Genomic DNA, 26,960 nt, shown 5'->3' with positions numbered 1-26,960 from the left:
AGCAGAACAGTTTATTCAAGCCAAAGCTCTGCAGGAGAGGAGAGGCATGGCCTGCCTGGTGCGGAGGGTTCCCCAGCACCCTCCCACATGCTGGGCGCCATGGCCCTGCGCAGTTGCCTGTAAACCTCAGCTCAGGGTGTACAAGGCCATCGCCCCCTGCACGCCCCCCCCCCCGCCTTTATTTTATTAGTTGTTGCACCTCCCATCCCTGACCCTATCTCTGCCTCTTCCCCCTCCTCCAACCTATTTGTCAAATGTTGACTTAGTTATATATCTTTGAAAATAGTTTAGTTTTGTGTGTGTGTTTGCATGAATGGATATAATTTCTGTTTTCAAAACCCAGCTTGGAACTCCCCAGTAGAGCTCCACCCTATCACTCTACTGAGGTGTTGTTGCACCAGAAGAGAAAGGTGACCTCCCAAGACCCCTCCGTGATGTAGCTGCGTGGGCCCAGGCTGCCCTCTGACTTCTGACTCTGCCCCAGCACGCCACCTCTGGCTTCCTAGTTTGAGGACCAGTTTCCTGGCTCCACTGAGTCCTCCCAGGCCTGACTCCCTCTTGGGCAGCTCCTGGTGAGCCATGGGACAAGGCACAGGAACCTGCAAGACCCAGCAGCCTGTGAGGAGGGACAGTTATACAAAGATCCAGGATGCTTGTGGCCCTAGAACATGTCCCTGCTTCCTCTTCTGGCTGTCAGCTGGCATGTGGTCTCTGGGGGGGTGATTTGAGGAATAATTACTCTGTGCACAGCTAACAAATTTTTCTTTAAAGCAAGCACATATTGAACACCTGCTAAGTGACAGCTCCTTGGATTATCTCATTCAATCCACACAGCTACCCTATTGTTTTTAGCATCATTATACCCATTTTACAGATGATGAAACAGGCTCAGAGAAGTGAAGTGACTGGCCCAAAATTACATGATACCTATGGTTGAGTTGGGATTGAAATATAGGTGTGTATGATGCCAAAGCTGCATTTGTTCTATAGCACCACACTGATTCTGGGCTTAGGCATGAGGCTCAAATGGAGCAGCTGCCAGAGGGAGAGACAGCCCTTGGATAATCATTCCTGGGCCTACCCAAAGGTACCAGCTGAGAGTCTGGGCACAGTCATCCTGTTCTATTCCCTGTGAGACCAAGACTGGTAAGTCAGGCAACTCAGTATAGTAAATAGATTCTGGACTTTGTCTTCAGAAGGACTTGGATTCAAATGCTGTGTGACCTGGGGTAAGTCACTCAATCTCTCTGAACCTCAGATTCCCTCTCTTAAAGGCGGTTGTGAGGAGCAGAGATAATACACACACACATCACCTGCACACATTAGTTGCTCTTTCAATTACATGTATCTATTATTGTAAGGTGATGGTTCTCAAACTCCCATGTGCATAGGAAATACGCGGAAGTGCAAATTGCCTTTATTCCCGAGTCAAGTTCAGGTTCTTGAACTACAGTCTGCCACCAGGGCCAGCCGATGCCAGTAGAGCAGAAGGAAACCTCTGGCCGAGGTGGCTACAGAGCTCACAGCGTGGGCCTGTGACCCACAAACTCGTCCCAGCCCTTCCGACACGTCCGGATAATCCACTCATGCTCATCGTCATCTGCAAGGGAAGAGGAAGAGCTGGTCATTGTTGGGGCTCACGGGGCCTTATCTACCCCAGGAGACCCCCAGGTGGGGTCTTGGGATGTGGGTGAATTCCATCCAGCACCCCGGGGTGGCCTTGGTGGCCAGTCTCTTTAGCCAGCTCTGTGTTGGGAAGGAACAGACCTTTCACTAACAATGGATCCTTCAGTTGCCTGTGAGTGCCTGGTCTTGGGGGAATTGAACACAAAAGGGTTATAGCTGGTGGATGCTGCTGATGGAGGTAGGAGTGACACTGGCCACTCCAGGCTGGGCGGCTTACCAGGTACTCACAGGGCAGCTCGCTCCGGCATCTGCCCAGTCTGACACCCATAAACAGCACCCCAGGATGGTCCAGGCCCTGCTGGCAGTATTGGGAGTCAGAGCCTTTGGATCTTAGTTTCTGTTCTGGACCCTTCCAAGTACCTGTGGTTCCAGGGGGCTGACACCCTCTGTTTAATCAGATCCTTTCAGTGGGGAATGGAGAGCATCTGATGTGCGTGAAGGCCCGACATGTTTATCTCCCTTAACTTAATCCTTGTGACCAAATGACCGCAATGATCCCACTGTTCTGCAGATGGACAAACAGGCTCAGAAAAGTCAAGCCACGTGTCCACAGCCAGCATTAGTGTGTGGAAAGCCCGAATTTCCACCTCGGGCTCTTTGACTACAAGGCCTGACCTGTTTTCTAAACCTGCGAGAGCGCTGAGCGGAACACATTCTTCAGCCCACAGTCCACCACCGTCATCTCTCTATTCCAGGCCCCTCTGCAGACTGACTTGATTTTTATTTTTCCCCATATCCCCCTGCCCCCAACCAGACCTAGCCCCTCCCCAACCGCGACAGAGACTCGAATGGTGGGATACGTACCCGTAAACATGCATGCAGCTCTGTAAAATATGTATGGTGGTTTTGTGTGCGTATGTGGTTTTAATTTACACGAGTGGCATTGTGCTGTGAATTTCATTGTCTTAGTTTTTTTCACTCAGCGGTACATTTTCAAGATCTATTCTTGTAGCTACACATACATCTAGTTCGTTGCTTCTTGTGTTTATGCTGCTGAGTTGGCTCTGACTCCTGGCGACCCTGTGAATGAGTGAGGGCCACAGCCTCGTCCTTAGTAGCCCTGCTCAGCTCCTGTAGACTCACGCCCGTGGCTTCTTTCATGGAGCCAATCCATCTCGTATTTGGTCTTCCTCTTTTCCTGCTGCCTTCTGTTTTTCCCAGGATTATTGTCTTTTCCAAAGAACCCTGCCTGCTCACGATGTGCCTGACACAGGACAGCTTCAGGTTGGCCATTTTTGCCTCCAGTGATGTTTTAGGCTTAATTTGCCTTAGAACCCGCTGCTCCCCAGCGCTCCCCTACAATACTGTATTTCAAATGAATCCTTTTTTTTCCTGTCAGTCTTCTTCACTGTCCATCTTTTGCTTCTGAACATAGTAATTGGGAATGTGAGGGGGTGGATGATCCTAGCCTTTGTCTCTAATGACACATCTTTGCTCTTGGTGATCTTTCTTAATTCTTCCATTGCATGGCTGCTTTTTATTTTTTTAAAACTTCTGCCTAATATTCCACAGTGGGCTTCCATCACGTTTTACTATCCATCCTCCCAGTGTTGGACATGCAAGTTGCCCCCAGATTCCGTTACCAGGAATAATGTTGGGATAAATGTTCTTGGGCACATCCCTTCATGGACATGTGGGAGAACTTCTCTGGGTTACAGTCCATGAGAAGTATCGTCGAATCGTACACATGCTTCATTCATCAGACTCCCAACTAAGCCCTGGTAGCACCAAGCTGTCTGCCTGCTGTCCCTCCCTCATCCCTAGTTCCCCCTGTGCCTGGCCCTGGGGACAAAGAGAACTACCCAAACCCCTGCCCTCAAGCAGTTGTCAGGGCTACAGCTTTTGCCTAAGAGAAGGGAGGATAGGACGACCTATCCTCCTTGAGTGACAAATGGCGGTAGCTGGAGAACCAGGGGACTCCCCGAGAGCTAAAACAAAAATCCTGCCCTCTGAATCAGATCCCCCTGCCCACCGTCCTCTGCTGTGGAAGCACCATGTCCAAGATCAGGGAGAAGGAGGCATACTGACAGCCTTCTGTGTGCTTTGTGCTTTACAAACACCAGATCTCACTGATTCTGTGATCGCCCAATAGGGCAGGGGAGATCCCCCCCCCCCCCCCCGTTTTATAGAGGGGATGAGCCTTGTTCCAGGTCTGTATCCACTGGAATTCAGACCAAGGCTCATCAGACCCCAAAGCCTGACTTCCACTCCAAGGCAGAAGTGATGGTGCTGGAGGGTGAGGCTGCCTCCCCACCCCCACTATTTCTTCATAGGTGGGCTAACGAAAAGGCTGGCTGTCCGGCATGCTTGGAAGACTGCCCTAAGCAGCTAGTGGGCCTCGGTTTCCCCTGGGGAGGCTGCCTGGGAATCTGAGTGTGGCTGCCAACCGCGGGGTGGGGGTGGGGGGAGAGTGGCGGCACACAAGGAGTTAAGCGCTGGTGAAGCCCACTTTTGCCACCACACGGAGCAGCCTGGTTGGTAATTACAGTTCTGAAGTCTCCAGGCTATTCGAATCAGTGCAGCTGCAACCTCTTCAGTGGTAACCCCTGAAACCAGACAAACCCGGAGTATTGTGCGAACCGGTCCTCGGCCCCTCCCTGATCGTTACAAATTGACAGCAATGGACTTAACAGCCCTCTTCACTACCCCTTTCACTCTCTACCTGGCTGTACAGCCACCAATTTGAATCGCAGATGCCGCCCCTCCCGGCAGCTGCTCACCAACCCTCCCTCCACCTCCCTGGCCTGCAGAGGCTCCAGGCCCTGCCACGCCAGGGTGAGGCATACCAAGCACATTTCATCAATATTTAAAATGGAATTAAACCTGCCGCTTTGATTAACGCCTCCCAGATCCCGGGAGTTGTGATTACTATTTTGCAAATTGCAATTGTTGGAATATGTTAATATGATTGTCTGAGAACATCTTCACCTTCTCAGATAATTTCTCCCCTTTTGGGCAGGAGGGGGGAGAAGAGGGGGAAAATGATGGGGGAAAACACCCCACAAACTCTTTAATCAATTGTAAATTATTACCCTTGGTACAATTGCTGGTGGTTCAGAGGGAGGAGGAGGGAGATTTCTGGTTCGGTGCATTTATTTTGAAAAGTTTTGTGCCGCCCCCCCCCCCCCATTGGCCCAGTAATTCCACTATGGGATGCTATCCTGAGGGAATAATCTATTTAGAACCAAGAAAACTGAAATAAGCTACATTTCTAAAAACAGCCGAGTGATTACTTTGTTATATATTCACTCATTTAACAAATTATTTCCAAACACTATGTGCTAGGCATTGAGTTAAATTGGGGAGCAGGGTTGAGGAGGGGGACACTGAGTCACGTGAGGGGATATTTAGCAGCAATTGAAAATATATGGCTATTCAGATAGCCTCAGGCAAAGGCTAGATTAGCACCTCTCTACAGGACAGAAGTTTTCCCACTGCAGACACAGCTGACTCTCACAGCCAGTTGGCCTGGAGGTCAAATCCCCCCAGTATTAACTACAACAATCAAGGCTTAACTACAAGACTGCACACAAAGACCACTAGGGGGTGCACCAAGAAAGCATAAAAAATGCGGAGACAAAGAAACAGGACAAAATTGTCAATGGAAGATATAGAGTTCAGAACCACACTTTTAAGGTCTCTCAAGAACTGTCTAGAAGCTGCCGATAAACTTAATGAGATCCTCAAGAAATCTAATGAGACCCTCGATGTTATGATAAAGAACCAACTAGAAATTAAGCATACACGTACTGAAATAACGAATACTATACAGACTCCCAACAGCAGACCAGAGGAGCGCAAGAATCAAGTCAAAGATTTGAAATGCGAAGAAGCAAAAAACACCCAACTGGAAAAGCAAAATGAAAAAAGAATCCGAAAATATGAAGATAGTGTAAGGAGCCTCTGGGACAGCTTCAAGCGTACCAACATCAGAATTATAGGGGTGCCAGAAGATGAGAGAGAGAAAGATATTGAAAACATATTTGAAGAAATAATGACAGAAAACTTCCCCCACCTGGTGAAAGAAATAGACTTACAGGTCCAGGAAGCGCAGAGAACCCCAAACAAAAGGAATCCAAAGAGGACCACACCAAGACACATCATAATTAAAATGCCAAGAGCAAAAGACAAAGAGAAAATCCTAAAAGCAGCAAGAGAAAGAAACTCAGTTACCTACAAGGGAATACCCATACGACTGTCAGCTGATTTCTCAACAGAAACTTTGCAGGCCAGAAGGGAATGGCAAGAAATATTCAAAGTGATGAATACCAAGAACCTACAACCAAGATTACTTTATCCAGCAAAGCTATCATTCAGAACTGAAGGTCAGATAAAGAGCTTCACAGATAAGGAAAAGCTAAAGGAGTTCATCACCACCAAACCAGTATTATATGAAATGCTGAAAGGTATCCTTTAAGAAGAGGAAGAAGAAAAAGGTAAAGATACAAATTATGAACAACAAATATGCATCTATCAATAAGTGAATCTAAGAATCAAGTGAACAAATAATCTGGTGATCATAATAGAATCAGGGACATAGAAAGGGAATGGACTGACTATTCTTGGGGGGGAAAGGGGTGTGGGAGATGCGGGAAGAGACTGGACAAAAATCGTGCACCTATGGATGAGGACAGTGGGTGGGGAGTGAGGGTGGAGGGTGGGGTGGGAACTGGGAGGAGGGGAGTTATGGGGGGAAAAAAGAGGAACAAATGTAATAATCTGAACAATAAAGATTTAATTAAAAAAATAAAATGCTAAAGACATGGAAAAAAAAAAGAAAATATATGGCTATGAAGTCTGTATTGCAACATAGGAGAATTTTTTTTTATATGATAAGTGAAAAAGTAAGGTGGGAAGAGGCAAGACACAAAATTACATAGTATAATCTGTGTACTAGTAAAAACTGTGCACAGGAGAAAAATTAAAAATAATAAGCTGAGTGTGAATAAGTGTAAGCTTTGAGCAGTAGGACTAGAAAGGTTCTTCTATTTTTGGTATTTCCAAGTCTCTTATTAAAGTGTTTCGACAATAGGAAAAAATAAAAGTAATTATTGGCTTTTTTCCTACCCTCCAATTTAATGCCTTGGTAATTTCGTGCATTTTTAGTAATTGAAATAAAATATTTGTAGGTTCCTCAAAATGCCAATAGGGTGCTTGAACCTCTAAACAGTAAAAAGACCCAGCATAAAGATGTTGATAACAATGCATAAAATCGGAGACTAGGCAAATCTCCTGTAGAAGAAGTCCAAGTAACTTATGGGAATATGCTACCTTCAAGGAGATGGAACATAACCCCACTTCTTAAGTGTGGGCTGCATAGCGACTTCCTCCCAAAGAGGACAATCTAGAAAGGGAGTAAAAAAAAAATTACAGTGGAGAAACCTGACAAGCACACCTCAGCCAGGTGGTCAAGGTCAACACCAACAGTGATCAGCCCTATGGACAGTGTGTAGCCTTGATATGATGTGATGCAAACGGCACATTATCGCTCTTGTCCTAGGCTTGACTCAGGCATTCTTCAAGTTTGGATCTGACTGCTTTGGGGGCAGAACTATTTCTCTGTCTCCTTCTGCAGCTTTAGAAGTGACCTTGCTGCCACCTGCATATACCCACCTCCTATCTCCCACCCAATGGGCCTCACCAGTCATTAGGAGAATTGGGCTTCTTATAGAGAAGAAAAGGAACCTGCTGCAAGAGAGACCCCAGATCTGACCACGGGCTCCCCTCTGAGAAGCCTTCCCTGAAAAGGCTCTCTGCTCCTTCGCCTGGACTTCAAGGCCCTCCAGATCATCTTGCTTCCGAGCCTGCCACCCTCCCCCACTCGCCTCTCACTGTGAAATGCAGCCACCCTAAGGTCCTGTAGTCCCCCTGGGTACATGCTCACCAGCGCCTCTGGGCCTTTGTACATGCTGTTCCTCACTGGGGAACACCCTTCCTTTCAGGACCTGGTTCAGGTGCAAGGCCTCCCTTTTCTGGGTCTTAGTGTATATGTAAGTAAAGAAAAATCTAAGCGAGAGTATAGCAATTGCAGTATGTTTTACACATGTACAAATTAATGCTTTTAACATAAGCAACCAAATGTAATATAAGAGTGTTATTTCAGTATTTCTTTCAAAGAAGTATAAATCCACAGTGCCCTAGAGGCCGTGTGACCAGGAAAGGGGGTGTGAATTTAGAGTTGCCTGATGAACAGGTTTTTCTTTCAGTCCTGTCACAATCCAAACTGAAGGACCCTCATGAATGTGTGTGGCTGGGGCCCTGCCCTCCTGGCTGTTCTCCGCCCCCATGGGCCCTGCTTGGATGTCACCCTCCCTGACCCAATCACAGCCACCGCCACCAGCCCGGGGCAGCCACATCTGATTCACTTCAGGTCCTCAGGCCCCAGCACAGGTCCGGTACTTAAAATGTATCCAATAAACATATGATGAATGAATGGATAAAGTAATGTACATCTGGGGACATAAAAGTAATAGGTTTATTACCCTGTGGGATTTGGACAAATGGGGAAGAATTTCTTCCCCTCCCTCAGCAAATGGAGCTTCTGAGGGCAGAGCACATGCCAGGGCCGACAGCTGCTGTTTCCTTTTTTGACTTGAGGCCACGGATTGAGCAGCCCAACCGCACCAAGAGGATGGGTTGTCTGGGCTCATACCTGGGCGCCAACCACACTCAGAAAGCTCAAAGCCCTGGCGGGCCTGGGGCCTGCCTCACAGTGAGGGTGGGAGGGGCAGGCCTGCACAGGCCCCTGCGTGGGGCCCAGGTCACCCAGGGTGTCATTAGTGCAGTCTGCAGGTCAGCGGGCCGGTGGGGGAGGAAAGAGTCTGAAAATCTCACAACAGATGCAAGGCAATATCAGCCCCTATCTGGTTGGCAGGGAGGCAGTGTGGCATGATGGATAAGAGCCCAGGCTTGGGGCATGAGCTTGGAGCACCTCTCTGGGTCTCTTCCTCATCTCTGAAGGAGCCTGCCTGGAAGGTTTCTTGGGAGAAGCAAGTGAGATCATTCCTCAAAAGTGCCCAGCACAGTGCTTGGTGTACAGGAAATGCTCCAGACCAGAAGGAAAGGCAACAGTTGTCTCTGCAACGTGGATGTCAGGGCCCGCGTGACAGCACAGCACGGTCTGGGAGTTCTGGGTCCTACCGAGCCCTGTCGCCAATTTTCTTGGCGACCTTGGACAAATCCCTCCCCTCACTGAGCCGGGCTCCCTGTCTCTACAGCGGCTTTAACCAGCCCACCCGCAGAGGGCAGGGTGAGGACTGGTCAGGATGAATAGCACGAGGGGGGCACTCAGAAAGTGGGAGCTAGGGTCATCACTTTGACGGGTCTTTGATTCCCACACTGGATGCCTTCAAGGGCGAGATCTTGAGGGACTCATCAGAGCACCCCTGGGACTTCTGGTTCCCTGTGGGGAAGGAGGAGGCCTTTACACAAGGATCATCATCCTAAGGATGAAGAGCGGCAGCTCGGCTAATGGTTTTTGTTCAAAGCGAGGTGGGCAGGCCGGGGCAGGCAAGCCCAGAGAGGGCAAACGGGCAGATTCAAGTGCCTGGGACCCACAAGCTGATTCTGCTACCTCTTGGCACACCTTTGAGCCAAGCACACCTGCGGTCACCAGGGCCATGCAGCTCCCACCCTGGGGGTGTGGGGTAGGGCGGGAAAGGGAGGACACCTGCATGAAACAAGGCATCTAGCTTTGGGGGAAGGGCAGGGCTCACTCCGGCCAAGCACCTAGGAGGTGCCCAGCTCTGTGGGCAGAGGGTCATGTCTGTCCTCTCAGCGAGTGAGATGGGGTTGTCCCCATTTAAGATGAGGAAACTGAGGCTTAGAGGGTGGATCAATTCACCCACCTCATTCCACCAGGGCAGAAAGTGTGCTGGCGCACAATTCACACTCAGTGACTCTGTGCATGGGCACAAACGAGCATGTTTCCAAATGGGTGAACGCGTGTGAGAACCTAAGGGTGGTGTGTGTGCAAGCTCAAATAGGTGTGTCCTGTGAGTGTGCAAGCGGTGGTTCTGAGGTGAAGCGGAGAAAGTGCGCGCATGGGAATGGTCAGCGTGTGTGACACGAGGCGTGTGGCTGGCCGGGCAGTGTGTGAGTGCCTGAAGTCTGAGTGTGTGTGTGATCAGAGGCCGAGAGAGGAGGCACATCCAACCCTCAGAGATAGCTCAGTGCTCATCCAAACTGCCAGGCGGGACAGGCTCTGGGGAAGGAGGCTCTGGCGTGGGGGCTGCACTCCTGTCCTGGGGTCAAGACCTCTGTGTGAACCGTGGCTCCAAGCCAGCATGGGAGGTACACAAATCCAGCGCCCGGGCCTGTGGACAGGCGCCCGTCCCAAAAGCGCAGCCACACCCTCTGTGCAAATGCAGGGCTAGGTGAGCTGGTGGGGCGAGGTCAGGCCCTGAGCGGGGACCAGGGCCTGAAGTGAGGGTGGCCACACCCTCGTCACGACTCCTGACAAGAAAGAAGCTTTGAACTTTGATGGCAGTGGTGGTGGCCAGAGGCCAAGACCACAGCATCACCAATATTGACTGGGTTTGCTGTCTGGGCACAGCCTGCCCCCCAAAAGCTGGGGGCGGGGGGGCACTTAGGACTGCTCTTGCCTTCCCCTGCAAAGGAGCATTGTCTGGGTGTGGTGGGCAAAAGGTGGATTAGCCCCGGCTGCTTCGCCCACTGGGAACCAGAGGTGCAGGGTGCAGCGCCCACAAGTTTTTCAAGGCCTGGGAAAATATAAGAGGCTTGGAAAATGATTGGCTCTAAAATAAAAAGGGAATCTGTAAAGCTGAACTTACTAAATGTTATAATTAATGCATTCAGGCTTAATTAATTATTAAAGTTAGAAATCAAAACAATTTTATCACACTTGAAACCAATTTGGAGGCTTGGTTTCCTCGTTTTTCAAGAATTCTCCAGTGTGCACATGGCTCTTCAGAAATTGCAGCCGGTTGTTAAAGTCTGGTGGTCACACCATTTGCCAAGCAAAGTTTAAAAAATCCTTTCGAAGTATGAAAGCAGAAAATCACATTGAATGTGGTAGTGCGGATATGTTTGGTTTAAAAATGCTGACACGATTGGGGTGTGGCCTCCAAGGTCAGACCCAGGGCTGGATTAGGGCTGTGGCTGGGGAGGGCTGAGTCTGGGCAAGGATTATGGCTACCAGGTAGTAGGAAGCACTTCCAGGTCCAGGTGCCATGCCCTGCACTCGGCAGGTCTGACCTCATGCAATCCTCATAAACACCTCCCTCACAGGCACAGCTCGGGTTGTCCCAGACGAGAGTTTAGGTCCTTTAGTTGGTGGGTAAAGGGAAAAGTGTGCATCGTCATGACGACCCTTGGGAGTCTCTTAGGAAGTGTGCAGTCATCTCATTGAATCCGCAGTCAGTATTCTGACATTGTTGGAACAGTTATTTCTGCGATTGAGGTCCAGATGCAGACCACGTTGGTAAAACATACATATCCTCAAATTCTAGAGTCATCTTGAGTGTGGCAAGGTGCTCACGTGACAGGAGGCATAGCGGGCCCAAGACCAATGGAACCACGTCTCCCCACACTCACTCCAGAGCGAGTGTGTGCTGAGCGAGGGAGGCGGGGGCGGGGGGTGGGGGAAGAGATCAAGTCACCAACATCAGCACCGCTGTTGCTATTCTGCTTGCTTCCCCAGTCACCACTGTTATTTTTCAAGCACTCATAACGGAGTTTTCAGGCCGTAAATACACTCATGATGGCACTGCACACAGGCAGCTCTGGGAGCAATGTGCCGAGGCCAAGGTCACTCGCTTGGCCTGACTCTGACCTCTGCTCCCTTCTGCCCCTGCTTTCCAGCTGGGTGTGGATGATGGCCCGAAGGGCAGAGGCCTGGCTGTTGGGACCTCTGTCTTCCTGCTGGCAGAAGCTGCAGGCTGAAATAAGGCTGGGGCAGTGAGACATGGGGGCTCAGTGAAGGTCTGTGTCTGGGGAGATCCAGAACAATGCTGAGGGTTGGAGAGAGAGTGGCCTACAGGCCTCCAGTCCAGTCTTTGAATCAAAAGCAGGTGGGTGGAGGTCAGGGGGCAGTTTGTCAAGGTGACACTGGTTCCTCCCTTTGGAGCACGGAGTTCAGGAAGCCCCTTCTCAACCAGCACCCCCACACCAGGTGTAAATGATGGCAACTGTGATCGCTGGTGTGCATTAAGCTCCTCATGGACCAGGCATAGCTCTCACTGTGCCCCCTGCATCATCTCAATGGTGCTTACCACAACTAGGAAGGTCCTAGTTCCACCCCCATTTTTCAGATGAGGAAACTGAGGCTCAGAGAAGTTAAGAGACTCGCTCAAGGTCACACAGCTGGCAAATGGCAGAGCTGGGATCTGGTGGCAGATCTGGCTGTCTCTAAAGCCGGCCTCTGACCACGCCTGCCTCTCTTTCCCCGAGGTCTAGCAGGGCTCTCAGCCAACTGCCTTGACTCCCAGAGCTTTGGCTGAGGAGGCTGAGGAAGAGAGGTGTGACTTCTGCCCCTGCACTCTGGCCTGGCATTCACTTCTGTGAAAGGAGACAAAACACCACTGCAGTGCTGGCCTGGGTTGACTTCAGCCACGGAAGGGGAAGCTGTGTCCTCTGGATGCCTCGAGGAGGCTGCCGTAGGGGGCGGGGCACGGGCTGTTACCAGAATCGGATGGGCACAGGCTGGAAGGGGAATTTCCAGGAGGGCAAGGGGCAATTCCCGCAGGTCAGGCAGAGAGAAGCAGCAAGTGGGGGCGGGCGGTTATTCCTGGAGCAAAGATCCTGGACAGGCTGATGCCACCCTCTGTGGGCAAAATTCTCTCCCTGGGGTCAAGTGCACTTCTCTGGGGAGGGCCATAGCTCTGCCTGGATTCTCAAAGAGGTTCATGACCCAGAAAAGGCCACAGCACACCTTGTTGGTTCAGAGCGTGGCCTCTGGTGTCAGAGAGACCTGGTTCAAATGCCAATTCCTCCTTTCAGTAGCTGCGCCCGCCCGTCAGTAAATAACTTACTTTCCGATCTTCAGTTTCCCCTCAGTTTGAGGGATAGTGATAGATTCCTGAGAGGACTGGGAAGGGATGGAGTCCCTGGCACTGTGGAGGTGCTCATCCTCTTCCTTTGTACCCCCTTTGCTTGTCTCCGATGCCCAAGTGTGCTGGCGGGAGGTGTGATCTGTGCGGGCATTTTACTTGGCAGTTACAAGTGGGATATTATCTCTCATAAAGCCTTCATTATGGCGCTGCTAACAATACCACAGATAAGGCAGGGACGCTCCAGCCTGCCAGCCTCCAGGTGATTATACATTTAGGTAAATTGCCTTTTGTCTTGCTGAGAGAGGACAGCGGGAGGGGCTGTGCGGGAGACTCGCTGGGCCTTTTTTCCGGAACCCACCAGGGAAGCCCGGAGACAGACAGGTTTGCAGGAGGAGGCCTGGCTGGCAGTGGGAAAGCGGGGCCCAGCCCGGCTGTCCCGCAGGCAGGCTGTGTAAGGTCAGGCAGGTTTTGTCCTCTCTGGGTCTCCAGTGTCTCACCTACCGGGTGAAGGCAGTGGCTTCAAGATGAAAGGAGTCTGGGTTTGTCGGTGGCATGGAGAGACCTTTTTCTTGGGTCAGTTCGAGCAATAAAGTAGGCAGAGAACTCTGGAGAGAAAGAGTGCCCTGAGGCCATCTTCCAGTCCTGGGCTCTTGTTGTATGTCTGGCTGTAAGGAAGGCGCTCGCTCTGGTCTGTCTTTCATTAGTAAGCTCCAGCTTCTCATTCAGAACCAGCTAAACGTCATCTTCAGCTTTGAGTCAACTGGACCTGGGTTCCAAGTCCAGCTCTGCCGCCTATAACCTGTGTGACCCTGGGTGATGCATTTCACCCCACCTCCATTTTGTCGTCTGGACAGTGGAAACGCTGTAATCAAGACCACTATTTCACAGCATTGCTGTGAGGACTAGGTGAGACAAAATACAATACAATATGGGAAGTGCTCAAGCCAGGGCCTGGGACATAGTAAGTACTCAGTAATGCTGGTGGTTAAACTGCCCTGCTTTGTCACTGGCCATAAACTATGGGTGCCTTTGAGTATCAGTAGATCCATGTCTTCACTCCCATGCTAATGGCTGCATTGCATTTGATGCTAAGAACATACCATCTATTATTCAATCAGTTCCCTCCTATTGGGCATTTGGGATGTTTTTGGTTTTCAACTGTTTAAATAATCTCAGAGAAACTTCAGAGGACCACATGCTCTTTCATTTCTGGGGGTTCACTCTGCAGTTTCTCTCCAGCTGGGTGGGAGTAGAGAGACGCCACTGGGAGCACCATGCCCTGCCTCTGTAGACAGGCGATCCTGGAGCTAGCCTGGCCAAGTGGAAAGAGGAAAACCTCTCAGAGCAGGGGAGCCTGAGTGGGGATCCCGCTTCCTGCCAAATTTCCTGGGGAAATTCTTTAACCCCACAGAGCCTGTTTCCTCCTTGGTCAGACAGGGATCATGCCAATATCCCCCTCCCCCTCAGCTGAGTGTCCTGTGCATGGCAAATGCTCAGTGTCGACTCTCACCACATCATGATCTTCATCCTCCTCCGTCTGTCCTCACCTGGTGAAGCTGGAGTTACCTCCCAAAGACAGCAAACCCCACAGGCCATGGGGGTCACTCTTGGGACCCCAATTCACACCCTTTCTTCCCATTGTCCATTTAACTGAGCCCACATTCAAAGGAGGCTTGCGATTTGATTTTAAATTCTGTCTGGAACCCACAGGTTCAAGCGCAGAGGGGCCCTCTCTTCAAATAATCACTCGTATGTGATATTTTTAAGAAGCCAAATCCATTGTTTCTGATTGAAGGAAAGTTGGTGCTTTTTTTGAAGAGCAGCACGATTAAGATTAAGCGGTGGCGTTATCTCTTTAACCATCGAATTACACGCTGTTTGAAAGATTTGTGAGCTCTAGGACATTTGCCAGATGTGCTTGATTCGACATTTCAGACAACAAAGGGGATAATGTTGGCGGGAATCTTAACGGCATTTCTGATGATCAGGATATTCTTTGAGGCTGGTACTGAGACCTTTCGGGAAAGAATTTCAGCTTTTACATAAACTAATTTGGGATGCTCACTCTCTGTCTTCCACAAAGCAAATTTAGTTCATTGTTAGTTGTATATGTTAAAATGGTTATGAGGGTTTTTTCCTTTGAATATTAATAATGTGCCTTTCAGCTGAGACACTCGCCTGGGGTGTCATTAATTGCGGGGAGGGAGTAAGGATTAGTGGTGCAGTTATTCTGTAAGTGATTTCTGCTAGTAGCATTGAGGCAAGCAACAGCTACACGAAGAGATGTGTGTGCAAGCTGCCAACAGCTCTGGCTTAGCCTTCCCGGGAGGAATAAAGGTGGTGGTGCAGGGGGGGGGGGGGAGAGGGGTAAAGAGGAAAGGGGCAGAGTCCATCTCTCAATTTCCCACCATATTAAAAGTAATTATCCCAAATACCCTAAGCTCTTCCTTATTGGCCTGCAGCGTGTAAAGGACCCTTTATAAAATAAGGTAGCCTTCCGGTTTGGGAACTGTTTTTATCTTATGACTCTAAAATGGCCCGTTGCATTCATTTAGGAACATTGCTGTGGTCCCACTGGGTGCCAGGATCTGTGTTTGTTGAAGGACCAACTGTGAATGAGTCATGTTTAGGAGCGGAGGTAGCTGAGGAAAAAATAAATTACAGAACACAGCTGACAAGGAGAATGCTAAGAACAGAGTTGGGACCAAGTTGGGTTTGACTCTGACTGTCACCAGCCATGTGACGAGGAGCAGGTTATTAACCTCTCTGAGACCAGGTGTCCAGTGCAAACGACCCACTGGTATGGTAGAAAAAGCAGAGATAAGCAGGTAAGGCCATGCAAGGATCCCCCACAAGGACCATTCCTTTCCCTGCTTCATTTCCCTGAGCTGTGGATGAGAGCCGCTGGTTTGAGAACTCTGATGCTTAAGCTTTCAAGCTTTTTGATGTGCAGAGAAATATACAGTCATGTTCTGCATAACAATGTTTCGGTCAACCATGGACTGTTGTCCTATCCTATATAATAAAGAGCTAATATGCTAATTAGACCGGACAGCAGAACAACCAGTGGGCAGGGCCACAGGGCTGCGAGGCCTGAGCCACTTGCACAAATTTCATGCATCGGGCCTCTAGTAAGATTATAATGGGGCTGAAAAATTCCCATCATTTAGTGACATCATCGCCCGTGTAAAAGGTCACCACGCAACACATTGCTCATGTGTTTGTGGTGATGCTGGTGGAAACAAACCCACTGCGCTGATTGTATAAAAGTATAGCAGATGCAATTATGTATGGTATGTAATTCTTGATAATGATAATAATGACTGTGTTACTGGCTTATGTATTTACTGTACTTTTTATCTTTATTTTAGAGTGTATTCATACACCTCATGCTTACCATGTCTCTTGATTGCATTATTTTCTCCTGTGACTGATTCAGTCTGCATTGTTTTGTACAGTAATATGCTGTGCAGGCTTGTAGCCTGGGAGCAGTAGGTTATACTCTACAGCGTAGGTGTGTGGTGGGCTAGACCATCTCCGTATACGTTAAGTGCACTCTGCAATGTTGGCACAACGATGAAATCACCTAACAATGCATTTCTCGGAATGTATTCCCTATTGTTAAATGGCACATGACGATAATGGGTTGTTTTTATTACTCAAAATAATGCGTTGCTTATTATGTGCCAGGGGCTGAATTTTATATAATTTGTTGAAAAATATGAGGGACTTGTGGGCAGGTCCTCTGCCCGCCTGCCTGCTTTCATAATCAGCTCTGAGTCATGGGACCTGTGTGAGGTGCCAGGGACCCAGTGATGAATCAGACATAGTCATATAATCCCTGCCCTCAGGAAGCTCCCACTCAAGTGGGGAGATTGGCAAATAAAGCTACTTCTGTCACAGACTAAGTGCCATTAGTGAGGCTTGTGGGGCACAAAGAAGACACACTTAACCCAGACAGAAAGGTGGAGGGGGCGAGGGAGGGAGGGACAGATTGGTTAGGGAAGGCTGCCTAGAACAATGGCCTATCAATGGCTGGCCCTGGCCCTTAGGGGGCTGTGAAATCAATTTTGCAGATAGCAACCAGCACTTTAAAAAATAAAAAAAAAAAATAGAAAATATCATAGTATATCACATGTAGAAAGAATACATACATATGTGTGCATGTGTTTGTGTGTGTACTGAGCCATGATATAAATCTTTCCCCACTGCCAGCCAGGGTCTAAAAGTTTGAGAGTCCCAGTCCCAGAGAATTCTTGCCTGCACGATCGCCAAAGTCTGGCACATTGTAGGCACTCACAGACGCTTTGATGAGTGGAGGGATGGATTTAAATCCTCGCAGCAATCCAGCAAGCAGGAACCATCTTCCCCAGTAAGAAAGGCATTCTTGAGAACCCAGACCTAGCAAACCCAGACTGGTCAGGCGTGCTTGCAGTTTGCAGCTTAGCAGTCCTGGGCTTTCCAGTCAGGCCTAAAACCAGCTTCTCTGCCTGGGGAAGAAGCTGAGGCAGTTCCGAGAGGCTCCACAGGCAAGCAACCCTTCTTGGTGCCCCATCCAGGTGGCATGTGCTTCAGGCCCCTGTGTTTACTCTGGGGTGGCCTCAGTCACCCACCTCAGGCCTGCAGGGCCCGCACCCCCTGTGCCTCCAGGATGCCAAGAGGAAGAACTGTTTATGGGGACAGACCGGAATGCAGGGGAGAAAGGCCCTGGGGGAAATAGAAGATGGACAGAAGCCCGAATCAGTCCCTGGCAGGGTGAGTCAAGGGTAATGACTAGGTGGCCACTCACAGAGACTTCCTTTTAGTGGTTTTTCAGGACACTCCAACCTTGATTTGTCCTATAATATCAGGACCAAAATACCTCTTGGCTGCCTTTCTCCTCCATCATAGACTCTTCAGGTTGGGAGGACCCTAGAAATTACCCCAATGCTCTCATTTTACAGAAAGAGGGAAGGCATTGGCCCAGGGTCAGCCAGCAGGCAGCTTGAGAGCGAGGTGGGGGAGGAGGGGCAGGACCTCAAACCCAGGTCTCTATGCCACCACCAGGGTCATGGGGTCCTTTAGATGTCCCTCTCTTGACATCTTGCCAGAAGGATCTCCTCTCTGATTTTATCCCCTTTGATCCCTTCTCTATATGTAACCACAGAAATCTTTCTAAAAGATAAATCAGTTACTTCCTACCTGCCTGAAACCTCCCCTTGCTCCCCACTGCCCTTCAAATGCAAAGACACCCACGATCCTTCCTACTGCCCTTACCCTTCCCACGTCTCAGGCTCCCTCCCTTGCTCCTCTTCCTGGCATATTGCTGTCTCACCTCCAGGTGAGATGTGCCCCTAGATGAGCAGGGTTCTCCCCCATCTCTAATCCTTTCATGTGCTGTTCCCTCTGCCTTGAACACTCTTCCCAACCCTGCTGCACTTGTCTGCTCTTATTTAGGTTGCACATTAGATCTTGCTTTTCCCAGGAAACCTCCCTAGCCTGCTGACACCCTGGGTTAAGTATCCTTGCTAGGTTCTCTTGCAGCAACTTGGTGTTATGATCCATTTGACTGTCAGTTTCTCCTGCTCCCTGACAGAAGAGGCCATGATGCTGCTATCACCTTCATGCAGAATACAAAGCCAGGTCCATAGCAACTGTTCAGTAAGTATTTGTTGACCAGACAATCATCAATGTCTGTCCTTCTCCAAACGTCCTAAGAATGGCCTTCCCTTCCCATGATGTATTTTTAAGACTTAATTTTTTTAGAGCAATTTTAGGTTCACAATAAAATTGAGACGAAGGTGCAGAGATTTTCCATATACCTCCTGCCTCACACATGCATAGTCTCCCCATGACCAACATCCCCCACCAGAGCTGTACATTTGTTACAACTGATGGGCCTATGTTGGCAGATCACAACTACCCAAAGTCCATAGTTTATATTAGGGTTCACTCTTGGTGTTGTACAGTCTATGGGTACAAATATACAATGGCATGCACCCATCATTGTAGCATATAGAGTATTTTCAGTGTCCTAAAAATCCCTGTGCTCTGCCTATTCATCCCCCTAAATGCTTTTTGAAGTTTATCATTGAGCATAGCTTTTGCCCACAGGATTCTGGGAACACAATTTCTGATTCCCCAACCACACCACATTTTTACATGACTCTGTGTCTTTTTACATGCTGTTCCCTTTGCCCGAAATATCCTTCCACAACATTCTTATTTATGAACTCCTTACTCATCTTTAAGACCCATCACTTCTGGCACCATTTTTTCTGACTGACACCCTCCATCACCTCAGCCAGGTGATTAGTTCTCCCTCCTCAACACCCTTTCATCCTCTAGGGCTTCCCCTGACCAGGGCCCATATCTCATTCTATTGTGATTGTGTGTTTCTGTGTCTATCTGCCCCACTGGACTGTGAGTCTCCTTGGGACCAGGATGTCACTCAGTGAGATAAGACTAGGATATAGTTCAAACCTAAAAACCTGAAAATGAGTCAGTCGCACTGTACCACAACTGAAGAACGATTATACCAACACACAGTTCCCAAAATATGTCTATGGAACCCTAGTTCTATAAAAATGCTCCCAGCTAATTTATACAGTGTAGTAGAGGGGACACTGTGCAAATTTCCCTATGGGAGAGGCTGCTCGCAGCAACCAGGACAGGCCTTCTGGTCTACCTAGCAGTTTCTTTCTCAATATAGAGCCGAGTTTCTTGATCTGGATCTTGTAACCCCTTAAGGTTACAGACAAAATACGTGTATGTGTGTGTGTGTGTGTACACATGTATGCGTGTGTGTGCATGTCTATACATTTTTCTAGGAGGAGGTCCATAGTTGTTATTCCTAGTGAGTCTGACTCTAGACGAGAGAAAGGTTAGGAATCACTGTGTTAAAGGAAAATGCTCATGCTCTTACTTGTACAGGGTGTCCCAAAAACATATACATACTTTAACAGCTGATGATTTCCATTACCTTTTGAAAACAAATGTATTTTAATAAATACTGCCTTTATAATTACTCAAAGTGTGTGTACATTTTATTTTGGGTTACACTGTGTATTAGCTTCCTGCTAGTCTGGTCACTGTCAGTCAGTCCTTCTCAGTCTGATCAGCTAGTGTTCACTTACCAAATTGAGGTTCTGGAACCTCCAAGGTACGTCCCTGGCTGAGGGGCCACCGGTCCTCTTTGACCACATGGTATCACTCACATCTGGGCCTTTAGCTGTGATGTCTCCTTTGGCTGGAAAACCTCTCCCTGTGCCTTGTGATCAGCTCTCAATTATTCTTTGGGTCTCAGCTTAGCTGTCATTTCCTTCTTGAGACCCTCTTCAAATTTCCAATTCTGGATTAGGTGCCCCTTCTTTGTGTTCCCACAGAAGCATTTCCACCTCTCCGGCCCCACCCCTTTCTAGGGCCATGTTTTCCCCTTTTGTCATGCTTATTCCATGATGTAGTCAACTGTTTATAGGAATTGTCTGCTCTCTGTCCAACTGTAAACTCCATGAAGGAAGGGGGTTTGTGTCTAGCTTTTCCATGTTTTGCTGCCCACACCAAGCATAGTGTTTAGCATACAGTAGGTGTCCATTAAATACTAGTTGAAGGGGACCATGCAAAAATAAGTACCTTAGCCTGGCTGGTGTGGCTAAGTGATTGAGCACTGGACGTGTGAACTGGGAGGTGGCTGTTCGATTCCCAGGCCGGGGACATGCCCAGGTTATGGGCTTGATCCCCAGTGTGGGGCATGCAGGAGGCAGCCAATCAATGATTCTCTTTCATCACTGACTTTTCTTTCTTTCCCTCCCCTTTCCTCTCTGAATCAATAAAAAATATTTTTTAAAAAAGTACCTTAAGCCTTTCAGTGATAGCACATGTGCTGTCACAGTCAGACCACTAATGTCCTTTCCCTCACTCTGTGACTGTGTATAGAGTTGATAGTTTAAGATTTTCAATTAGTGAAACATTCAGCTCATCAGTTTTTGTCTTTTATCGGCAAAATTTTCTTTCTCATCCAATGCATGTGTGTGCACACACATGCACAAACCTGCGTGTGGATGAGAGAAGAGAAAACATGTGCCACAGGGTGTCAGAATAAACATACCGGCATTTCGCAGAAAGTGATTCGTATAGTCCCTGACGACCCTCGTTTTCGGGTTGTAGAAGCCATCTCCACAGTCATAATAGCCTGGAGGGATTTTTCTAGGTGGGTCCATATTGGAGAGTTGAGAGATACCTTGAAAGGATAAATAATGGATAATTAACTCACCACCAAGGCCAAATTCAAACCTAGCCTCTGCCAAAGTCCACTTTGGCATGTGAATGTTGGTTCCGCTGTTGGACTAAACACTCCCCATTGAGGGCCAGGAGCAAAAGCAGCAGGAGCAGTGCCCCAGAGCAGTGTCCCAGAAATGGCTCAGTGAGGGGGCGTCTTAGGAACTGACCCCCATCTCTTTTCTTTGACCCCATCTTCCATTTCTAGGGACACCATGATAAGGACACATTTCTGGAGTCAGTGAGACCCTGAGGATGCCTCCGAGTTGGCCATGTGGATCGAAGGCATGTAAGGAGAGGAATGGCATTCAAGGTGCTGGCAGAGGCCAGAGCAGGTGCTTACACCTCACTCAGAAGCCCGTGGAGTCAGGCACGTATAAGGAAGAACAGAAGGAAAGAAATGGGCCAGGTGGACAGGGATCAGGTAATAGAGAACCTTGACTCTCACCCAAATTAGCATCATAGCCGCCATTTATCGCTTATTATGTGCCAGGTATTTGGCTAAGCGCATGACTCCTACTATTTCACTTAATTCTCACAGCAATCCTGTGGCCCTGTTTTGCAGATAAGAAAACTGAGGCTCCAAGAGGTCAAGTGACTTGCTAGGAAAGTTATCCAGCTAGGAAGCGGGTAGATATCCAGTTTGTAACCTGTATATGAAGTTTCTGCTATCAGGGGAGGAGAGGGCCTAGGTACCATGCCCACGACTGGGGACATGGCAACCACCACGAGGGCAAGAGGAGCTGGTGCATCTTTTAGGTCATGTTGTATATCTTGGAATACGGAGGCCTGAGCAGAGGGGACAGGGTTGGGATGAATAACTTCCTGGGTTTCATAGAATTTGTGGTTCTTGTAATTCCCTGTCCTCTGGACTGAGGCCTGGAAGCTCAGTGAACATGGCCCCATGCTCATAGCTCAGGGTCCTGCACACTGTAGGCTCTCCTATGTTGGTTAATGATGACCACTAGGTACACCATTGACTAACAATTACTGAGCGCATTCTCCATGCCAAGCACTTTCTAGCATTCTCTCCTGAAGCCTGTTGCACATGACCATCTCCCAGATGCTCAGAGAGGTGAAGGGGCAGCCCGAACCCTCTCCCTGCCCTAACAATGTCTGCCCTGGCACTGAAGGGGGCTGTTGGAGAGGTCTGCAGAGTGCTGAGTGACTTGGGAAGGAAGTAGGTGCTTAGGATCAAGCTGCTCTGCTGGGAGTCACAGGAGGAGAGGGCAGGGTGCAGGGAAGGTCATCGCACTGCCTTCAGGTCTGAAGAGGCCCAGCTTTGGCCAAACCAGCCGCTGAGTGAGAGGTGGGGGCCTGTGGCCGGGGAGCTCTTTGCCTCTAGACCTCTGTTCAGGTGAAGAGCGCATGACAAAGTCCAGGCCCCGTCATCACTAATCCAGGAGGAGCCATTTATAAGTTTCTCAAGTGGCTCCAGAACCTGGCTCTTTCGTGTTCTGTGTCCTCTGCTCATTTCCTCTTCTCCTTCGGGTTACTTCAATAGGCCACGGCCCACTTATTAAAAACTGCCTTTTGTCTCCCTCTCAGTTTGGGAGTGAAGGAGCCTGGGTACCTGTAGGCTTCAGGCCGTGGCAGATCTCGGTGTAAAACCTCCGGTCGTAGCCGTCACAGTAATGCCAGTTCTTTGCGTCATACTGCAGTCCGTCGGAGAAGGTGTAGGTGCCCTGGACGACAAGGAGCACACAGGGGATCTGAGGAAGCCCTTCTTTAACCAAGAAGGACAGACGCCAAGGAAAGAGGTGACTGCCCGAACTGCCACAGAAAAGAAGTGGTAACGTTCACAGATGATGAGAAGAAATGGATGTTCAATGCTGAGCTGTGCCTGGCACTCAAAATATGACGAAATGTGACCTTGGGCAGATGACCTACCCTCTCTAGCCCTTGGTGTCTTCCTTTGTACAATTAGGATAACAATAGTACATATTTAATAGGGTTGATTCAGTGAAATTCAAGGAAACAGTAGATGCAAAGCATTTAGCACAGTGCCTAGCCTGTAGTAAGCACTCAATAGATGTTTAAAGTTATTACCACTCTTTTATTGTTATCAAAGCTCAAAAGGTCAGAGCCATCTGTCACGGTCCTTTGTGCAAACACGTCCATTCTGCTTTTGCTGCCTTAGTGCTAAAGGGAGCCCCAGGATGCAGGCATCGCATTGGCCTGAGCATCAGGAAACACGGGTGGAAATTCCAATACTATTAACTCACTGTGTGACCTTGGGTAAGTCACATCCCCTTCCTGGGGCTTAGAGTCTTTAAGCTCTAAGACAAGGAGTGTTTCTAAATCTTTTTCAGGTCATGAGCCAGCCCCATACACACCCTTGGTGAGACTGATGAAAGTTATAGATCCTTTACCCAGAGAAAAATATAGTCCCATACACACAAAACTTTTCTATATAGATCAGGAGCTTTTTGCTGGCTCCCTGAATTCTGTTTGTGACCCACAAATTCCAGGTTAAGAATCCTTGGATTAGATGGCTTAACACGATAGCATCAGTGGCAGTAACGGCTAATACTTATTGAGTGCCGACTGTGTGCCAGACTGAGCTAAGTGCTCACATATACTGCTTCATTTACTCTCACAGCCATCCCAGGAAGTGCCTGATACTATTGTGGCAGGCTGAATAATGGTCCCCGAAGATACTCACATCTAATCTCTGGAACCTGTGAATATGCGGAGCATACGTGGGAAGGGGACTTTGCAGATGTCCTTAAATTAAGGATCTTGAAGTGTCAAGATTATCCTGGGTTATCTGGGTGGGGGGCCCAATGTAATCACCAGGGTCCTTATAAGAGGGAGGCAAGAGAGTCAGAGTGATAGAAGATGAGGTGATGACAAAAGCAGAGGGAGAGGAGATGGAATGATGGAAGCAGAGGTCAGAGTGATGGGTGGCCATGAGCCAAGGGATGCAGGCAGCTTTTAGAAGCTGGAGAAGGTAAGAAAATGAATCCTCCCACAGAACCTTCAGGAGGAATGCTGGGCTGCTCACCTTTTTCAGACTTGTGACTTCCAGAACTGTAAGATACATGTTTCTGTTGTTTTAGGCAGTGACTTTGTAATGATTTATAACAGCAGCAATAGAAAATTAAAAGAACTCATCCCCAATTTATTGGATAAGGAACATGGGTCTCAAAGGGGAAGTCATGGGCTCAAGGTCACACAGTCAGTAGCTTAACAGGATTCAAACTCATCATGGCCTACCATCAGGGCCTCTCCAGGGGCCCTTCTGGATCCAGAGGGAGAAGACCCCAGATCCCTGGATGTCAAGAGGAGGCACCGGATAGGGAAGGCAGGGTGGTGTGTGTGCATGTGTATGCGTGCATGTGTGTGTGTGTGTGTGTGGTGGGAGTCCTCCTGTCTGAGGCTTTCTCCTCTGCAGTCGCCCTCCCAGGCTAATCACCTGAACAGCCAATCCCTTTTCCCAAAGGGCATCGTATCGGCTCCCATTGGGGAAGTACAGGGTTCCTTCGCCGTGAAACATGCCGTCCTTCATATACCCAACGTATCTTGTTTCAGTAGGGAGGATGTATTCGGCTTCACCCTCCATCCTGTAACGACAAAGGGAAATCGTTGAGCCCTGCGTGTCAGCGGGAGGATCTGAGCCAGCAGGCACAGGAGACAAGGAGGAACCTAACCCCGGTCCTCAGATGTTATCGTCCCAGCAATATTCTGCTTAAAACCAAAAGTTTTGTTTTGTTTCCTTCAAAAGCTCAAAAATAAGAGGAGCTGATGAAGGGAGGAGAGTGTGAGCTGTTCCTCCTCTTCCTCACAGGGAGGCTGTCCTGAAATATCCCTCATTCCTGGGAACATCCCTGGGTAGGCCCAGAGAGGGGAGGGGTGTGCCCAAGCCACACAGTAAGCACTGTGAAGGAGAGACTAGGGCCAGGTTTCCTGGCAGCTGGCTCTGTGTCTTTCCTGCTAAGACCAGCCCAACCCTACCCATTGCACCACAAGTGGGATATTTGGAAAAGTATACAATTTGGACGGGTTACATGGGTCTGCTTAAGGAATGCTTTCATTCATTCATTCCTTTACTCATTCTCCATTCTTCTTCACTAGCTGGAAGTCACTGCTCCTAACTCTGAACTTCTTTAGGCTTTTGTTTAGTACTTCTGTTGGACTCTTGTCTAGTAATTGTATATTTCATCTCCCCTATTTAATCAAAGCATCTAGGACAGCGGTTCTCAACCTGTGGGTCGCGACCCCTTTGGTGGTTGAACGACCCTTTCACAGGGGTCACCTAAGACCATCCTGCATATCAGATATTTACATTACGATTCATAACAGTAGCAACATTACAGTTATGAAGTAGCAACGAAAATAATTTCATGGTTGGGTCACAACATGAGGAACTGTATTTAAAGGGCCAGAAGGTTGAGAACCACTGATCTAGGAGGAAGGCCTTGGTATCCTCAACTCTTAGAATCATGTTTCTTCTTCTTCTTCTTCTTTTTTTTAAAATATATTTCATTGATTTTTTACAGAGAGGAAGGGAGAGGGATAGAGAGTTAGAAACATCGATGAGAGGGAAACATCGATCAGCTGCCTCCTGCACATCTCCCACTGGTGATGTGCCCGCAACCCAGGTACATGCCCTTGACTGGAATCGAACCTGGGACCTTTCAGTCTGCAGGCCTACGCTCTATCCACTGAACCAAACCGGTTTCGGCCATGTTTCTTCTTAAACAGATGCTCTACAAACATCTACTGAGTAAGAAATGAAGGAAACAGAAAGGTCAGTGAGATGACTGAATGGATGACAGATGCCACTGAGACCCAGGCCCAAATCGCGAAAGCACTGTGGTTAAAGCACAGTTTCTGAGCCATGCAGACCTGGAGTCCAAGCCTGGCTTCACCTCTCTGTGCCTGTGTGACCTTACACAAGCTTCTTCACCTCTCTGAGCCAGTTTCTCATCTGCAAAATGGGGATAATGACTACAACCCCCTAAAGGTGTTGCGGTAATTAAATGATGGCTACAAAACTGTAGCAGAATGCCCAGCATATACTAAGAGCTCAAAAACTGTTTTGCCTTTATTCTATTGCAAGAAGTAAAAAGAGAAAGAAATCTTTCTTCTTCTACTACCACTTTGCTTGAGATCATATAATTTCTTTTTTTTTTTAGGTTTATATTTCCTTTAATTCTTGCTCTTATACTTGGCTTGTGATCAGGAAAAATTAATAGACATGGATCCTTTTCTCTTCTTTGCTTAGTCCCATCACATCATTTCTAAGCATAGTTTCCATCTAATCCTTCTCTGAGATTAGCTCCCCTTTTTATTACTGCAAATTGGACATCATTGTCCTTCTATAAACCTTCTACAGACATCTCCAGCTCATCCAAAATGGAACTCACCCTCTTCTTTTTCAAAGCAGCCCCTCCTCAGAGTTCTCAATTTTCATCAAATGGTATCAGAATTCTCCAGTTCAAAGTTTGGAGCTGGGCACTGGGCTGGGACTGGAAGCAGTCTGTGAGTAGGACTAGGAGCCAATCAACTGCCAAGTCCTGGCAATGAAATCCCCAAACTGTTACATGTTTCTATTTCCTGCAGACCCACTGCCTCTGCCTCAGCCCAAATATATATGGAATGAATGTATCTCAGCTTTGACGCTTGAGCAAGTTACTTCACTTCTCTGGGTCGCATTTTACGGAACTGTAAAATGGGAATAAACAATCCTACCTGAAATTGTTGTTCTGAAGGTTAAAAGAGATAAAGTTTGTGAAAGTGTCTACTACAAGGTCCCTTTAAAAGGCACAGATGTTCAAGACATAATGAAATGAGGCCCTTACCTCCCATCTACAAATTCTCCAATATATTGGCTCCCCGTGTACTGCATGGCGCCCGCCAGCTTAGCTTCGTTTCCAGGCCTTGGGACCCCGGAGCCTCAGTGTATACCGCCTCACTATGACAACCAGGAGGGGTGGGCGGAGCCAACGCGGTCGCTCAACTTCCTGCTTTGCGCACGCTCCCTGGCTCGCAGGAGCGCAG

At 48.5% G+C, this 26,960-nt stretch overlaps 1 protein-coding gene across 2 annotated transcripts; it reads right to left on the bottom strand.

Annotated features, from left to right (window-relative positions):
• Positions 1–1,395: 1,395 nt before the first annotated feature.
• MORN5 (MORN repeat containing 5) lies at positions 1,396–26,937 on the bottom strand. 2 transcript variants are annotated; one of them, XM_036329909.1, is made up of 5 exons: positions 26,762–26,926; positions 24,373–24,520; positions 22,528–22,639; positions 20,785–20,916; positions 1,396–1,600 (listed from the first exon to the last, which is right to left on the bottom strand). In XM_036329909.1, the coding sequence occupies exons 1-5, from the start codon at positions 26,806–26,808 to the stop codon at positions 1,521–1,523; spliced, it is 519 nt and encodes a 172-aa protein (XP_036185802.1). In that variant the 5' UTR covers positions 26,809–26,926; the 3' UTR covers positions 1,396–1,520. The 2 variants fall into 2 exon arrangements, with proteins under 2 accessions (XP_036185802.1, XP_036185803.1); XM_036329910.1 differs by lacking the exon at positions 22,528–22,639 and having other exon boundaries at positions 26,762–26,937.
• Between the last annotated feature and the right edge of the window lie 23 nt (positions 26,938–26,960).

This window comes from Myotis myotis, unplaced genomic scaffold (genome assembly GCF_014108235.1).
Source record: "Myotis myotis isolate mMyoMyo1 unplaced genomic scaffold, mMyoMyo1.p scaffold_m19_p_12, whole genome shotgun sequence".
Taxonomy (NCBI): domain Eukaryota; kingdom Metazoa; phylum Chordata; class Mammalia; order Chiroptera; family Vespertilionidae; genus Myotis; species Myotis myotis.
This window is presented reverse-complemented; position numbering and strand designations above follow the sequence as displayed.